Here is a 17494-nt window from a genome sequence, read left to right on the forward strand (position 1 = left end):
TCACAAGGTGGGTCACTGGAGATTATTTAGGGCCAGACTGTTGCCTTGTTTCTGTTTAAGGTCCTGCTTTATACATTATAACTCCTTTCAATTCTGTACTTTGTCCATTGTTGTAGTTGCTGAAGAGCCCAGACCAGCCAATATTAGGACAGGAGGACGCCATGTCTCAGAGCCAGTCAGAGGACTGCCAGGTCCCTCAGATCGTGGAAAATCAGTTCGCCACAGAACTCCATATATACGAGTCGGGTGATGAGTGCCCTTCGCCAGGCTCTGCAACACCCGAGCCTGAAGCATCCACACCCAAGGAGCAAGCGGAGGATGTGGATGATGATAAAGTGGACAGGCTTGCGGTGCCTCAGCAGGTGGTTCTGAGCACAACAAGTCCTGCTGCGCTGAAGGTTGGCAAGGAGCAAATGATCCCCAAGAAGTTAGCAGTGTCCAGCCGGCCTAAAAACCGACACCACACCACCGTGGTGACATTCCCAGTAGGACTGGAGAACTCCAGCAGTGCGAACCAAAGCCGTCGCTCGGATGTGTCCTGGGACGATTACGACAGTGATGGAGAAGGTTTTGGTATTAGGAGGAACCGCAGGAACCAGTCATACAGAGCGGCAATAATTAGCTTGAATTTTGAAACCTTGGCGACAGAACAAGCAACTGCAACCGAACTGAAACCTGTTAGAGAGGGCAGAGCACCCAGTCCTGCCCCAATTCGCACCCATGGACGTAAGGTACATAAGTTGAGGCCAGGGGGTCTAAGGATAGTGCTCTACTCTGCCCATCTGCCACAAATATATTGCAAATTAGATGAGAACTTGTATGCATGTCACAGTTTGATATTAGCTTATGAATTGGTTAGAAAAACAGGCATCCGAGCTAGTCCTTCTAATTAATCATACTTTAACTTATCCAATTACTTGGAGCATGTGCAGCATCATTTTCTTTGTGTAGTTGTGACCTTTAAACACATACACTTCGACTGGGTCTGTCAAGCTCTTTCAGTCTGGTGTAGCTACCAAAGTTCTTAAATGAGCAGAGCTGATGCAGTCTTGTCCTTTTAATAGGTGACAGGGGGAATACCCAATAGTGTCAGCAACATTCAACTTTAGTAATAAAGATGATGGCGTTTTTCCACAATCGACTAGACTAGTGTTCAGGAAGTTTGTTAAAGGCAGAATGAGGAAAGAAAGGAAAAAATATCAGCATCAGTGACACACATTTATTCCACAGTAACTTCAGGCTGCACTGCTGTTTTGTCTCTAGGGAACCCTGGGGAGAAAGAGGAACCAGAGACAACGTGGATCATTCAAAGATGGTATGTCCACCCGTGCGCCGCGTTGTCTGCGTCTCTTAATTGGGTTAAAGGGCTACAAATACTCAGAAAATACCAATTACATTTGACATTTTGAAACTAGATTGCAAATTAATCGTATGCTCAGTCATGAAAACCTCATGCAGAGAAAGCTATAATTTCCATGCCATAGCTTGGAAAGGAGGGGACCGAAACGGAAATCGTTCTCCCTGAACACTCCTGGCATGTTAACTACTTGCTGGGCCTTGAAGGTTGTCCCGAACCGTCAGGCACTGCGACGTCTCCTTTTTGAGATGTGATTTTTAAAGTAATCTCTGAGATCTAGTTATGTGGAATTGAGAAGAAAACTCAGTTTATAAAACTGATACTGAAGCAGCTGATTGAGAACGGCCTAAACAACACTTCTGTTTGCTTGTTTGCTTCTTTTTAAGTCCTCGAGGATCATTCGATGTTTAACCTGCTCTTTGATCTTTAACCTGCACATTTAACACACTCTCTGTCTACCGGCTGTCCACCTAACTGATACATTCTCACCTCCCTCGTTTTCATTCTCAAATAATCCATCTTAGTATGGTGTCACAATCCAGCTTTGGCATTTTTGTGGCATTTGTGAGTGAAAAACAGCAAAATCCACACGTAAGCTGATCATGATAGTAGATACTTTTAGAACTGTGCATTTAGGACTCTATGACTATAAAATTTTCTGAGTTCAATTTGATGTTGATGTTGTCCTCAGCTACACCACGCCTCTACCAGGAAATCCGTGAGCGGGGGCTGCAGTCCACCAACCAAGATGAGTCCCTTGATGAGTCTGTGGTGGCAGAGCCTGCTGCAAATGATCAGGGCATTGTGATAAAGAGCTACAGACCAACCCAGCTCACCTGGAGCCAGCTGGTACATGTCCAAATGCAATGAGGGAATCAAGTATAGGCTAAGAGCAGTCTATAATAATCTTCAGTTATCAATAAAGCAGCGTGCTAGTACAGAAATCATTTTCAGTCCTCACTTCCTTCCGCAGAGAGCACTGTCTGCCTTCTGGGGGTTTTTTTTCCATTGTTTTTGTTTTTTCAAATCAATTTGAATTAAAGTTATCTGATATAAACACTTACTCTTACTGTACTGAATATGTTTTATATAACGGTCTCAAAAAAATTATTCAAAGAAATATTAGTTTCAAACTATTGATTATTTTTTTTATATCACTTTTAAAGGTGAAGGACACCGGTATTCTGGACTCGGTCACACCTCAGGAGCGAAAGCGACAGGAGGTAAGAGTGTGCGTGCTTACATAGCAGCTTACTATATCAGGTTGGCCTGGTAAGGTTAACTTTACTGTGTAACAAATCTCAGATTAAGTTGTCAACAAGAGATGACACAGAGGAAGGTGACAGATTATGGTCATTGTTAAGGACCAGAAGAAATGTAAAAATTGTATGAGTAGGTTTATTCGTTTAATATGGCAAGCACTGGGTAGGTGCATATTGTCTTGTTGAAGGTATCTGGTTTATGTAATGAAATCTCTTTAGCAATGAATAAAATGTGCACTGCAGGCTGTGGAACTGAGTAGTTTGTGGTAAAGATTAATGAACTAATTTGGTCAATCATCATTAGCTTAAATTTAAGATGATGCTGCTCCTTACGATCACTTCACAAACTCAGTCTTTGTAGTAGAGGTATGGGTAAAAGACAGCCACGATATGAGCTGATGGTGGATGGTGCAGTTGGATGAATCCAGAGAGACCAGTAAACCTCTGTGTCACAGCAGTACAGATCAGGTGATCACAAAGCCTGGCCATGAAGAAAACAAGTCCACGATGATTACAATACAAACCAATTTGGTTATTTTCATGTGAGTCATTACTCTCCACGACGCTGCAACACTGGATTTACCGGTTCCCTCATCTTCCAAGTACTACTGACCCCTTTTCTGAGAGGGATTGTGGTGTGCTTCAGCATGCTACAGAAAACCGCACACCACTAAAACTCCGTGGATAAACCATAAATGCAACCATAAAACATTTGACAAGTTCAAAGCATTTCACCCAAAATGTTTACATTAAGAATGACAACTTTTTTTGCTATATAAAATGTTTTAGGAATATTCTTGATGACAGAATGGAGAGAAGAAGAAAAAAACTGATATGATGATATGATGATATGCTGCTTCCGTTCACTCAGATAAAGAGAAAAGCTGCCACAGCCTGTGGTTTCAATAAAAACTGATACCAGAATAAGAAACCCCCACACATGCAGTGACTATTAATAGTTTTTTTTTATACTGGATCGCAGTTTATTAATGCAATAATTATTATCATATTTTATAGTTTAGTAGAATTGGGGACATACAGGGAATTGTTTTTTTTTTTTTTTTTGTTTGTTTTTTTTTAAAAAGGTGATTAAATGGATTCAAGCACAACATGATTACTGAAGGTTTCGTAAGAAAACTCTGATTTAGCCCAATAGTTTACAGAGTTTTTGTTTAGGGGGAAAAAGTTCATCCTGAATTCATTTCCTGAATGGAAACCTGTTCTCAGAGAATTTGTCTAAATGCTCTCTAAGCAGGTTAGGATCCCGCTAAGGTGGGTTCGGGTGAAGTTAATGTAACAACAAATCCAGTTATATTTCATTCCAGAAACTTCTGAAAAGCCAACAAACATCACAAACTGATACTATCTGTGCAGTGTAACACTATCCCAGGGTGGATTTTTCCCTCACCAGCCATCTGAGATGTCAGCTGTTGTGTCAATAGCAAAGGTCCACCCTGTATGCACTACAGTCCCTGAATAAAGCCACACCCTGTGAATGTAATCATTCTCTGGCTACACAGGTGCTTATCATGCTCCTTTGTACTTTTGGTCAACTCATAGGTCTACTTTAAATGGTGAACCAGTTTCCTGCAGTCGTTCAAATCATGTTTTAGGAACTATGAAAGCATTTTATTGAAGTTCAGGATTGCTGAGGTTAATAAAAAATGCTGCACTCCTTGTGGATAGACTGTAGTGTAATGAAGGTTTGAGATTCTTGCAACAGAGATCTTTACTCAGTCCAGCACGCAGTGTTACTTATTGACATTTCAAGCTTCAAGTCAGAACTTGTTAGATTTAGCTCAGCTCATGCCCTTTGGTCATTCCTGGAAGGTGTGTCGTTCCCACCTCTTCGTTCCTCCAAGGTTCTAACCACAACACTAGTGGTAAACTAAGATAATGTAAAACATAGTGTTTATTTTGTTATACAGCTGAAAACACACAGCTACTAATCAAGCAGTGGTGAAGTGTCTGCTGGTTTTGCATTCATTACACTTCAGTGTTCTGTGAATTTTAAGATGAATATCTGCAATACTAAAACTGCATTTAGGCATTGCTCCCTTTGAACCGCCTGGTTTTTTGTTTTTTGTTTTTTTTTTTTTTTTTGAAAACCACAGCAGCCTTGATAAACCAGAATGCACAGCAGCAAACGCTCATGTTTTATAATGTTGTCACATGCTGCACACTGGGTTTTCTGGCTGGTTGTAATGTAGTGAAGCAGAATGCCGTAAGAAGATGCTATCTCTCTAAAGGAATTCTGGGATATGTAGGAACTCACTACATCACACACATGAAATAAGGAACACGGTGAATTAAAGTGAAAGAACTTGACAGCAGCAAGTACATGTTGCAGAGTGAATGGCTCATTCCGATTTACTTGGTTGTGTAACTTGTTGTCTTCACTTGATAGGCCATTTTTGAGATCATCACCTCAGAGCATTCATACCTGCACAGCCTGGGTATCCTAGTACGCAACTTCAAGGAAAGCGAAACACTGAGGAAGACAATGACGGCCACAGAGCACCACCACCTCTTCTCCAATATTGCCGTCATCCGTGACGTTAGTCAAAGGTTAGCGCATGACTCTTAAGGATCTCATAGTCATCATTACTGTATTTTGCTAATTTCAAAAAGACCTTCATTTTTATTTTATTTTTTTCTGGGGAAAGCAGTGATGTCGAATTCATCTGAAACATATTACTTGTAAGGAAAAAGGTTGATTCAGGTAGAGCATTTGCCATTAGCATTTCTGTAGTGTCCTGTAGGCCCCATAAACATGTTAAAACTTGCTAGTCAAACTGGTTCTGCTGCCTATCTGCTCAGAGTGGTATTCCCAGGCTTTATAATGATAATGTGTTTGAAACCAGCCTATGTGTAATGCAAGCAACTTTATTAACAAAGAGAAATGCCCTTTCATCTTTGAGCCTCTTCTTCGGTTTCCAAGTAAAACAGTATCTGTGAAACTACTGAACGTGTATTGGAAGCTGCTGTCTCAGTTAGTGTGTGTGTGTGTGTGTGTGTGTGTGTGTGTGTGTGTGTGTGTGTCCCCTGTAGTTGGTTTGTTGGCTGGGCGGTTTTCAGGTTTCATTTTCTTTTTTGTTTGTTTAAAATGCACTTTTCAAGAGTGGGGCTAAAAGTCATTTTTCATGTTGATGTTTGTTATTTATCTGTTCGAAACCGGTGAGGCAAAGGTCAAAAGATGTTTCTTCCTGTTACTAAGGTTGCTTAACATTGCCACAAACTATTTCTGTGATCAGTGATAGAAGTTATATCCCAAATACTTTGATGTAACTTAAAGGTCATTTTTGATTTTTAGATTGTGGTGTGAAAGTCATAGGATTTTTTTTTTTTTTTTTTTTTGTACTAATATACAGTTCTGTGCAAAAGTCTTGAGCCACTTCTTTGTTATTTTGTTAGAAGAGTTAGGTGTTTGTGCAGTTCTTTCCTGAAACATGTACGCACATGGAAATACATTATACACGGCAAAAACCGTTTGTACTTTAATGTGCTAGAAAGGAAAGCTTGAGTATGGCCACCTTAGTTTTTCAACATAACCTGAACTCTCTTCTTCTCATTTCTTTAAGTAGTGTTCAAGAATATGTTGGCTGCCTTTTGCTCCGTTCTCTGTCAAAATGATCCCACACTCCATCTGTCAATCCAAGACCGTGTTTCATTGTGGCTTTGTCTGTCTAGATGTGCTTTTACTCCGCTGGTAGTGTGTTTGAGATCATTGTCATGCTGAAAGATGAAGTTGTTGCTGATCAGATGCTTTCCAAATAGTATTGCATGGTGGATCAAAATCTGATGGCATTCTTTTGTGTTCATAATTCCATCAAGCTAATAGCTTGACAATCACAGCTAATCTAATTTTTCCCTAATTGCACTGTTGGGGAAATTTTTTTTTTCTCTGTCAAACAGTGTCATCACAGTATTTTTTCATTGCTTCAACTAAAGAAATGGTAACAACTGGGTTTTAGTTTGTGTTTTTGCAACAGGCTCCTAGTAACAAAGTGCCCAATCAGTTTAAAATGGGTTCTTTGCTAAGTAGTCTGTTATGTGTGGATAAAACACTGGTACTACCCTTGAATTAGGTGATTTTTTTTTTTTTTTTTTTTTTTTGTGCTTGAATAAATCATTGGTCAGTGTGTGTGGGGGGGGGTGTGTGCATTAACTATTTAACTACTTCTCAAAATTTCAAAGAAGTTTGGTTCATTGGAGTCAGAGAAATATTTCATCTGTGCATTGATTTGTATTACACATCAGAAATGTAAACTGTTCAGTGGTCACAGTCAGTTCAGCCTGAACACCCTCTGTATATGTCCTACAGAGGTGGGAGAAATAACATATCTTTTAAATTGTTACTGAACTCTCCCTCAGGTTTTTTGAGGACCTTGAACAACGTCACTCTGACAACCCAGTGATCATGGACATTAGCGACATTGTTCAGACCCACGCTGCTAACCACTTTGAGCCGTACATTAGCTACTGCTCCAACGAGACCTTTCAGCAGAGGACCCTGCAGAAGTTATTGTGAGTAGAAGAACAAGCAAGCTATTGAGTTTCTCCAGTAACATGGCTAAATGAGCTGAACATGTGTCTTTCTGCATCTCTTAGGTCAAGTAACAGTGCGTTCAAGGAGACCCTGAAGAAAATCGAAATGAACAGTGAATGCAGAGGTCTCCCCATGCTCTCCTTTCTCATCCTTCCCATGCAGCGAGTAACCAGACTGCCACTACTGCTGGATGTCAGTTTAAGATTTGCTTTACTATATGAGTAAAAGTTTTTTTGTTTTGTTTTTTAAGAGTGGAACATACAAAGCAACTTAAAAGGGACATTTAAAAAAATATGGGTTCATGGTCAGCAGGTTCTGTGTGTATTTTCTCTTTTAGTGAATCAGAATCATACATTCATTAGAGCCCGACTGACACAGGTTATGGTAGAAATCCAATACATCAGCCGATATTTTTTTCTTTCAGACACATGAAACATAAACAGAAGCCTGACAATGCAGTTTAAAAATAATCCTGGTTTACTATTTCAACAAGTTGTGGATTACTTGTTTATGCTCTGCCCTTCTCTGCTCAGATCAGCTGATTGTTTTTGTAGCGTTGCAAGATAGTCACAGAGTGCCCTCTGGTGGACAAACGTTTTTGAAGGGTGTTTCTACAAAGTCTTTGTGTCTATCCATCCATTTTCTTTAACATTTTTTTTATTTAAATTATTGACTATATTATTATTGAATTATAAATGCTGATACTAGTATATCAGCCCTGCCAGTATATCAGTCGGACTCTTATGTACTAAGTGTTAACTAATACACAAGAGAGTAACTGGTATTTGTTTGCTCCTCAGACAATCAGCCAGAAAACTACACAAGGAACAGCGCAGTACTTTGCTGCTATCTGGGCATTGCACTACATCAATAAGGTACTGAGCACACCTCAGCTAGTATGCATGTAAAGCACTCTGCAGCTTCACAGTTATCATCTGAGAGCAGACTGGGACATTTATGCTGCTATTGTTAAAATTATTATGCCAACAGCTGGTCACTAGCTGCAATGATGGAGCTAGACGGATGGAGCGAACTGAGCAGATGTACACCATTGAGAAACAAATGGATTTTGGTAAAATCAAGGTGTGCTTCCACACAGTCAAGAAAGAATACACTGATACATACATATGGTTACACTGATTAGTAAAATATCATAAATGATTGTAGTAATAAATAACAATGTCATTTAAAAATTCATATAAAACCTGAGTCCACTTTGCTAACCTGGAATGATAAATCTGTTGATGCTGACAGGCATTCCCACTGGTGTCATCATCGCGGTGGCTGAAGAAGCGCGGTGAGTTGCGCCTCTCACTTGAAGAGTTCAGCATATGGAAGGCTTTCAGCACCAGAAGCTACTACCTGTTTGTCTTCAGCGATGTACTGATTGTCACCAAGAAGAAGAGGTGAGTGGAGTGCCAACAATCGTATTCACCTAAAATACTATTATCTGGATACAGTGGGAAATTTTGAAGCTGAGTATGAAGATGACTGTCAGAGTTAGTTTAAGGCTTTCCCTGTGTAATGATTGAGTTTTTTCATTGATTTTGATGACAAATATTCAAATGATGTATCTTAAGATGATTCCTGGTGGACCATAAGTAGTGGACACCTAAAAGATTAATGGTAGAGTACAGTAGAACATGCCTAGACATCTGCTAAAGTGGGCAAGAGAAGAGAACACTTAAACCCACAAACAGTTTAATTCACTTGCTTGCTATTTCCTTGTGACTGTAGTGGATACGAAGTAGATCCAGCTGCTGACAGAATATGAGAAACAGAAGAGAGGAGGGAAAGGGACAGAGCATGGAGAGAGTATGGATGTGGTGCTTGCATACTTGAGATTCTTCGATCCTGCATTCAGCGTGTCAGCTCGACTGACTACAGCTTTCTGTTTTGAGTTAGGGAGAAAGCAAACAATGTCAGCTCAGAGGAACAACACTGGAGTCATTTAGACACTTTTTAAGTCAAGTGATAGTATCTAGGAGAGACCATTATCAATCAAGTGATGGAGTTTTAGCTGCTTGGGATCTAGGTACATTGACACATGCATAAACTAGGTTTCACAGCAAGTTTGGCAAGACAACACAATAAGCTTAAAACTGCCATGTGATGGACTTTCTTTTTTGTTTTTTTGTTTGTTTGTTTTCTCCCAATTGTTTGTCCAGTGAGGAGAGTTTTGTGGTGTTGGATTACGCTACTTTAGAGAATATTGAGGTGGAGATGGGTGAGGATGGAGAGAAAAGGGCGCCTACGTCTCCCAAGAACAACTCCAGCTACCTTTCTTTTAGACTACTGATGAGCAAGAACAGTGAAGGGAGAGCAGAGCAAATCTCCCTACTGGCTGAGTCCAGGTACTGTGACTTTCAGACTCCTCTTAAGCTCAGCTATATATATCTCAAAGAAAAGTTTACTTACCCAGAGGTCTAACAACTTCTAATGCTTTATATCACAATGTGATTCTAAAATATTGCTTTCTTTCAATACTGATAGTAGTTCTTTATTCAAAATCACATTTACATTTACCACCTCGAAGACCACATCTAATAGTTTGTGTCTGGCGCTCTCTACTGCCATGAATCTTAATGGCAGCCTAAGATCCTCCCATGTTATGAATTTCACTGTAGAAAACACTGGTTTGTAGTCCTTTTTTTTTTTTTTTTTTTCTTTCTTTTTTTCTTTCTTTTTTTTTTTTTTTTTTATTAATTGTGCTTTTTTTTATTTTCTATCACCAAGGGTGGACCGGGAACGATGGATAGTTGCTCTTACAGAACACAAGGAGACAGCTGGCTCCAATAATACTGATGGTAAGCTTGTATTATTATAAAGAATAATAAGTTTAATCACAGTGTTTGTTTTCCTGAGATGTTATTCATTTGTTATGAACTCCTCAGCACAGTGCAGCACAGAAAACAGATGATTTGCATTCAGTTTTGCTGTCTTATTTGTTTACACAGCTGCAGTGTTTATTTCTTCTTCGGTTGAGCTTGTTAGATTTCCTTTGATCCATAAAGAACTTGTAAGAAAAGCTTCCAATAATTCAAACTTCCTACCATTTAGACTCAAAAGCATCAAATAGTAAAAGTATTTTGTTTTTTCTGTCGACACAGATGTAGCCGAATCATTCAAAGATTACCTGGCCTGGCGTGACCAATGTCTTTGTTGCTATAAGATCAGAATAGATACAGACATTAAAATGGTATTTTAAAAATGAAAAGTTCCAGAAGAACCAGTCCGTTTACCACACCGACAGCAAAACTATTAGAGGTGGGGTTGCAGCTTGTGTAGTTTAATAGCAAGCATAGCTGTTGACATTTGGGTTTGTTATCAAAGGGTGTGCCACTCCAAAGAAGTTATGGTATGTACTTTGGTGTAATTTTACACCCTGTTGGATATAAGTTAGCTTCCTACTCATTTGTAGGACAGTAAGCTGTTCAACATAGTTTTATGAACTTCACTGCCTTGTGCTTTTCAGGTCTGCCACAGTATGAGGCCACCAAATCCTACATGCCAAAGGAGCCAGATGAACTGGGCCTGAAAGAGGCAGAGCTTGTCATTGTCTTACAAAAACAAGAGGGTGAGACCTTAACTTCTTTCCAATCTGTAATACAATGCAAATTTCACACCATCAAACACAAGAGTGTCGCTGTTCTTTTGGTTAAAAGCGCAAAATAAAATGTAAGGTGCTTTAAAGTTGACCTTAACAGCGATCTTCTCCTAGGATGGTGCTATGGGGAGAGAATGCGAGATGGAGTGAGGGGCTGGTTTCCTGATAGCTGTGCCACAGAGATCACCAACCCTGACGCCATGGAGAGCAACGTACAGCGTATGAAGCGTTTGCGCAAAGAGACCAACGTCTGAGACATTGCACTGCTGATGAATCGTACTAAACAAACTATCAATTATAGTAGATGTGGTCCAGCAGTCCATTACCGACTGAAAAACATTGACTGGGCACAGAGAAAACCATAACCAATCATTAATGCTATTCTCTGGTCTCGGATGCAATGATTCAGGTTCATATTTCTACCTTGTGCCTTCCATTTCTCTCTACCATCAGGCTATCAAAACACATTATTTGAAACTGTGTCGATCTCTTTCAGGAACAATTGAACAGTAAGGATTTTTGTCCACCTGTACGAATGTGCAGCATAAAGACTTCTTGGCCAAGTGTACATTTTAGTCACCTTGTACAGCTCACTCCAGCCATTTTCTGTTTAGCTGGTTTTTAAGCTGCATTTTAATTTACTTGCTGCAGTAAAATGATCTTTAGATGTAGAACACATTTGTGGATAAATACTGGTACTACACTGTCAATGTCTACAAAGGGTTTTATTACTGTGCTGTGAAAAAGTGACCAAAGTTCTGATTAAACACTGTAAATATAGTTGATGATAACCACACCATTGCTTAAGTCCCTCATCTTTATATGAAATGGGGAATAAAAACAAAACCTTAAACTGTGTCCTCTGTAAATGAATGTGTCTTTTTCCATATCCTGTATACTTGAAATAAAAAAACAGCCACCACTCCAAACATTTTTCCTGGTTCTGGACTTTTATTTGAGCTTGCATTTTGTTAAAATGTTTGAATACATAAAAAGTTATTTAAAAATGTCAAACTGACCAGATATCAAATTCCATTTTATCTTTAAAAACCATTTGGTGTAAAAACTTAGGACAGATTTAGAAAAACATTTGCTGTTTCCCCAAAACGTTTTGTAGCTGTCACATAAAAATAATGGAAAAAAAACAAGTCTGCATAGATTCTGCAGGCCATCGGTGGTAATCTGGTCAAATGCATGGTGCAAGCTTGTGACGATCGTCAAGTCAAATCTTTATTGCTCAGATCTTATTTGATGTTTCTTCTTGTTGACAAAAAAACTGTAAAAGAAGAAAATTAGCAATTAGTCCACTGTAAGTTTTTATTAAACATTCCTAGCCTTTTGGATTTAGACATTTTGCATGGTGTATAATGAAATGCCTAAAAATGTGCATCACCAGAGACACTATTCAGAGATGCTGTTCAGACAAAAGACAAAAGTGATAGAGCTCAGTGGTGCCAGACTGTTTGCTTAATCAAATCCACTAGATTAGGCTTTCGGACTGTCCACTACAGAGCCAAAAAGTGTATAGGACAAGCTATTCAGCTTTACACTGCTGTAATGCTGCCTAGTTATTTTGCTTTCAGTCCCAGATGCTGAATCTAATGAACACATGTAAAATCCGACATTATGAATATGGTCAAAGCAGACTCACCCGGACGATGGTAAAAGATGGTAGGTGCCGGTGGGCAGGTTATTTCCTACTCAGCCCCACCCTGCTGGGCCTCGGGAGCGGACGTTTTCTCTGCCGATGTGTCACCTCCTGTCTTGGCCTCCTTGTTTTCCTGGCCAGGTTTGCCACCAGTCTGTTGGCGTCTGCGGCGGTAATTGAAGTTGCGGCGGTAGCGGCGCTGGCGGGGCTGCTGATTCTGACCACCTTCACCGCCCTGATTCTCCTTGTCCTCCTCAACGTCCCGCACCGGTCTGGGACGGGGTGGACCCCTAAAGTTAACAAACAAAAAGGAAGAAGCTATAAGCAAACAATAAGGGTACCAACTACAAGGCAGAAATACCATGCAGAAAAATACATCTACTAAAACAAGATGCAGGATTCAAGTGACTAACAAATTGCAGCTTTTCAGCAGCAATTTGTGGATAGGCTGCAACAAAAGGAGAGCTTCTCTATCCAAACATGTGGAGATTACTACTAGTAAAAGAATCAAATAGAGAAATCTTAGTTGCTGGACACAAGACCAGGATGGAAACAGCCCAAATGTTTATTCGCCCATTGTTGCAGCCCTACATCAGTGAAGCCAACATGCAAACCTTGGTCTGAACCTTGGTCGGAAGCCTCTGTAGTAGTTCTGCCTCGCTGGTTTGTTGCCCTGGTCTTGACCTCCCTGGCTCTCATCACCCTCACCTCCCTGAAAGCAAATGGATCAAACTGGTCAAACGCCTTCTGAACCATAGTTCAGTAGTGACATGCACCACTCTAATGAAACTAGCAAGCTTAAAGAGTTAATATTGAAATGATGAATGAGCATTACCGGGTAGTTCACCGTAACAATCATGGGACCCTATTAGAGTCAGTTTGTAAAATACTGGAAAGGCCCCCGATACACCAAGATTTATTGGTCACAACCACGTGAGGGTTAGGAGAGGGTTAAGAGCCGAGTATGACATAATCATATTACGGTCCCGACTTTAGGGACAACTGGGTGTCTGTTTCAGGATAGTAGCCTGTGACAGCATACCTCAGTCATCTCTCCGCGTGGTGGGTTGGTGTACGGGGGCCGGCGGCCGTATCGTCTACGTACAAAGTATGGTGGGTAGCGCCGTCTGCCAGGGTACGTGGGTCTGCGCTGCTGTTGCTGCGAGTCTCCTTCAGGGGCATTCTCTCCACCCTCTCTGCTTTTGTCACGTCCTCCGCTGCCTTGTTCACCCTCTCCATCACTCTGGTAGTTCTCTGGATAGTCTCCTCCACGGGGAGGGCCCCTCCTTCGGGGGTACCGCCTATAGCGGTTCCTGTCAGCAGCATACTTGCTTCCCTGGACTGCAACACCTCCTGGGCCGGTGACATTTGCAGCCTCTGCTCCCTGTGTCCGCAGTAAGATGTTTTTTATTTTTTTAAACTAGAGAACATTCATGGGATGTTTTCTTTAGAAGCTGGCAGACTACAAAACCAAATTACTAACCAAAGAACAGCTTACCTTCTCTCCTTCGACTACATCAAACTCCACAGTTTCTCCATCTCCAACACTGCGAAGATATTTTCTCGGGTTGTTCTTTTTGATGGCTGTCTGAAATCATAATGGTTCACATTTGAAATGTTTCTAATCATCATAATCATCTGATGTTGGTTTAAATTGTGAAAAGAAAAAAAACAACATTGCAAAGCTTACCTGGTGTACAAAAACGTCCTCTTTTGTATCATTCCTATGAATTTAAAGAAAAAGGAAGAAAAAAAAAAAAAAAAAAGCAGAACACCATTATAAGTATCCTACTGAGCCACAAAAAGCAGTTATGCCTCTGCAGACTACAACAAAGCGAATGAGTGTAAGGATTAACAGATGCATGCAACCAGAGTTTGGAGACGTGTAGATAATTCATCTGGGCAGCTTTGTAAGAGAATCATAGCCATAATAGGATTGGGAATGTTGCTTCACACACTCACACTGTTGTTATCAGGGTCTATGGAAAGAAGGGATGGGTGGAGTCAACTTACCTGTTGATAAACCCATATCCATTCCTGACGTTGAACCATTTGACTGTACCCAAGACTTTTGTTGCTGTAAAGAAAACAAATTATGATATATTACTGATCATTTTAGATGCATCTTGGTATTTAATAAGACTTCTAACAATGACAAAGTGTAAAATAAGAACAGACCATGAGAAAGTGACACATTTAATGTGTAAGTTAAATATAACTCCCAACTGTCATTCTTATTATAGATCCTGGCGCTTAGGAGTGTCTTGTGCCAGCTGCATTTGGTGTGAGGTAAGCACCATGAACGAGTACCACGAACGAGTACCGACTAGATTACTTCTCGGGTAAATTTCAAGACTGCCCCTATTTTTTAATGTCCCCGTCTACTGTAATGCCACCCAAATCAAAGATTTCAATATCATCATAGCAGGCCGCTGTAGCTAAACACATTGACTTTTAACTACAGCAGACCTACCGCCCCATTTTAGACGCACTACTGAGCGTTCACACGTGGTAGAGTCGCGCCCGGATATGTTAGCGAGTCCAGCTGGCTTGTTAGCATAGCTATGTAGCTGAGATGGTCTGAACCATGTGCTTGGATTACTGCCAGCAGGCGGAAATGAACATAACACATCGGACAGCTTCTATTGTGACCAAATGCTTAGAACGTTAAAAAAATTAAAATAAAATAAAAATGCCACGGTTATACTGGTTTCAATTAACAGCCAAGGAAATGGCGAAATAAATCAGCGGAATACACGGCGGACATTTTGGATGGCCTCTTTAGCCATGTAAATAGCTCAAGCTAGCTGGCTAGGCTAATATAGCTTCGCAAGCAACCGTCGGTCGATCACTAGGCCCCATTGAGACCTCATCAATTCCACCGAAAATAGTCGACCATTGACAGTTGTGCTATGGTGCTTTTCTGATCAAATCCAAATATAAATCGCTGCTAATTGTAACAGTGAAAAGTTTGAATATAGTTTCGACTGTTTTAGATTATTTTTTTTAATCTTTCACCGGGGAGCAAGACTCGTGCGAACAAAGGATGGCAAGTCGCTAACGCTAGCTTGATTTCGATATAATTTGTAACCGGTTAAGCCATTTGATATCTCGGTGTTCCACAAATATGGCATTAAAGTTCACTTTAATACATCATTTCCCATTTCCTGCCTGCTTAAAAGGAGCACCGACGTTGGCATATACACACAGAATCTGATAACGGGCAGAAACCTTTTAGTTTACGTGACGGCCGACCGGTACCAGAGCATTCTATGGCGTACGTTAGACGCGAGGAGGCCAATGAACATAAGGGATTAAGTCTAAAATACCTCATTTAAAAAGAATACTCACATGTCTTCTAAAATTATTTTAATATGAAGGCCAAAGTGTTAGCTATTAAAGAATGAATAAGCAGCGGTCTATAAAAACTATAAAAAGCTTGCGCCGTCTAGCTTCCAACCGATACTTTAATTCTGTATCGCCAGCACGTAAACGTTTAGCGTTTTTAGGCACCAAAAGAAAATTATTAAACTTTAAGAATGCTTCTCGTTAGTAAAAGCCAATACACTGAATAGAACACAGCCCATGAAATAATAATTTTAGCCAAAGGGACCAAAAAATATACTGGGTCCCGTTGGCTAAAATAAAAATTTCTCTAATGTTAATGTAACAGTGTAATTTAACATGTGCTAACGTTGTGTGGCTCAACGGTCGTGTCTAACGAACGTTTTTTAGTTTACAGTATACTGAGCTGTGGATCGAGTTGACAACCTTACCTGCCACCACTTTTGCGCATTGCCCCTGTGCCATAAAATACGTTAGCTATCTAGTTAGCTTAACTAGCTCCAGCAGTCTTACCGATGACCTTCTTATCCCCCGCGGAAGCTGCGGCTGCCGGGCTGGATGGGCTCTCCGCATCGGCAGCAGGCGGCGGCGGTTGTTGCTGTGTCTCGGCCTCGCTGCTCATTGTTACTTGTTGGTAATGGCTTCAGCCGGCGGCGGCTCTTTGCTATAGTTCCCGGTGCTAGATGGTAACCTGGGCCGGCGGTGGTGGGGGCTACTGCCTTCGGGCTCTCTGCTTTCCTCTTTCCGCTCCCGTTGCCGATCGAACTGGGCAGAATTGAGATGAGGTGCCGGAGAACGTTCCTACTCGGAGGTCCGCCCAACTGCCATTCTAATTGGTTGGAAAGTGTAACAGGAAACACTCGCGTTCCAATTAGCCTGAGCAACTGTCAATTTCGCTTCAGAAACGCGTTGGGTAAAATGATTGGGTAAAGGAAACCGTACCTGTCCATTCTCACCACCCCTTCATGATGTCAGAGCCAGACGAATCAGACCACATAACCGTGACAGTTTTGGAACAGTGTCTACTTGGTAAAATCATGTTCTGCTGACGGACCTGGAGCTAATATACATATAGTTTAAAATATAATTGTAGTTATCATTATGCAATACATAAAACTGCATGGAAATATTTCAAAAGACTTGGCCAAAATAGTAGGATTATCGTGTGTTAATCGCACAGGGGGCAAAGGAAAGTCAACAGCTGAATATTCTGCTTAAGAGATCTAGAATCACGGGTCCATTAAGAAGAAAAACGATGCCTGAATGTTTAAACTATTTTCAGTTTCATTGTGCACGCTAGTTAAATTAAAAATAAAAAGGTGCATATATATATATATATAAAGAGGGGTAACTGATAAAGTAATCCATGTTACTTATTACACCTAAGCATTTAAAAAACTAATAATCATTTAACATTTCTGGAAATCTTAATTACCTTAGTCACACCATAATTATCTTTGACTGTCAAAAATTACATCACAGTTTAAATAAGCTGTTTCTGTAAATCATTTAATTATTAACCTTAAACCAAATCTTAGCAGAAATAATGACAAAGTAAGTCAGGTAATTTTCTATTTTAACTGGTTAAAGCCAGTCATCATCCTGTGTGAATTTAGAAACCCCACTTCCAGAGCAGCCGGGCCCAGACTGAGTGTAGGACAACCCCACCACAGCCTCCCCCCCTTCCATTGTCATGTTAATGCTCCACTGGCACTGTTTACGAGCA

The 17494-nt window shown here is 40.5% G+C and overlaps 2 protein-coding genes across 5 annotated transcripts; one reads left to right on the plus strand and one right to left on the minus strand.

Annotated features, from left to right (window-relative positions):
- Window positions 1–59: 59 nt before the first annotated feature.
- Window positions 60–11055, plus strand: LOC146550450 (rho guanine nucleotide exchange factor 16-like). The gene is made up of 14 exons (XM_085260202.1): window positions 60–731; window positions 1264–1315; window positions 2049–2206; window positions 2524–2580; window positions 5027–5187; window positions 6994–7146; window positions 7231–7360; window positions 7969–8043; window positions 8159–8251; window positions 8423–8574; window positions 9337–9522; window positions 9905–9975; window positions 10644–10745; window positions 10890–11055. Exons 1-14 carry the CDS (start codon window positions 162–164, stop codon window positions 11027–11029), a joined length of 2100 nt encoding a protein of 699 aa, XP_085116328.1. The 5' UTR covers window positions 60–161; the 3' UTR covers window positions 11030–11055.
- A 651-nt stretch (window positions 11056–11706) lies between these two features.
- On the minus strand, window positions 11707–16530 carry LOC146550451 (Y-box-binding protein 1-like). 4 transcript variants are annotated; one of them, XM_085260215.1, is made up of 8 exons: window positions 16282–16530; window positions 14437–14500; window positions 14114–14147; window positions 13922–14011; window positions 13529–13807; window positions 13050–13135; window positions 12427–12713; window positions 11707–12051 (listed from the first exon to the last, which is right to left on the minus strand). In XM_085260215.1, exons 1-7 carry the CDS (start codon window positions 16388–16390, stop codon window positions 12473–12475), a joined length of 903 nt encoding a protein of 300 aa, XP_085116341.1. In that variant the 5' UTR covers window positions 16391–16530; the 3' UTR covers window positions 11707–12051; window positions 12427–12472. The 4 variants fall into 4 exon arrangements, with proteins under 4 accessions (XP_085116341.1, XP_085116340.1, XP_085116339.1 ...); XM_085260214.1 differs by having other exon boundaries at window positions 13038–13135; XM_085260213.1 differs by having other exon boundaries at window positions 13466–13807.
- Between the last annotated feature and the right edge of the window lie 964 nt (window positions 16531–17494).

Source organism: Mchenga conophoros, linkage group LG20, assembly GCF_057382185.1.
Source record: "Mchenga conophoros isolate Kocher_MC1m ecotype Shallow Benthic linkage group LG20, M_conophoros_male_GT1.1, whole genome shotgun sequence".
NCBI lineage: Eukaryota > Metazoa > Chordata > Actinopteri > Cichliformes > Cichlidae > Mchenga > Mchenga conophoros.

Bases quoted from the DNA above. Each gene is read 5' to 3' on its own strand.
- LOC146550450 (XM_085260202.1), top strand. From the start codon at position 162: ATGTCTCAGAGCCAGTCAGAGGACTGCCAGGTCCCTCAGATCGTGGAA. The intron at 732-1,263 runs GTACATAAGTTG...TTTTGTCTCTAG, and splicing joins TTCGCACCCATGGACGTAAG to GGAACCCTGGGGAGAAAGAG. The intron at 2,207-2,523 runs GTACATGTCCAA...TCACTTTTAAAG, and splicing joins AGCTCACCTGGAGCCAGCTG to GTGAAGGACACCGGTATTCT.
- LOC146550451 (XM_085260212.1), bottom strand. From the start codon at position 16,390: ATGAGCAGCGAGGCCGAGACACAGCAACAACCGCCGCCGCCTGCTGCC. The intron at 14,501-16,281 runs GTAAGACTGCTG...TTTTCTTTACAG, and splicing joins GGGGGATAAGAAGGTCATCG to CAACAAAAGTCTTGGGTACA. The intron at 13,136-13,465 runs GTATGCTGTCAC...ATTTGCTTTCAG, and splicing joins CACGCGGAGAGATGACTGAG to GGAGGTGAGGGTGATGAGAG.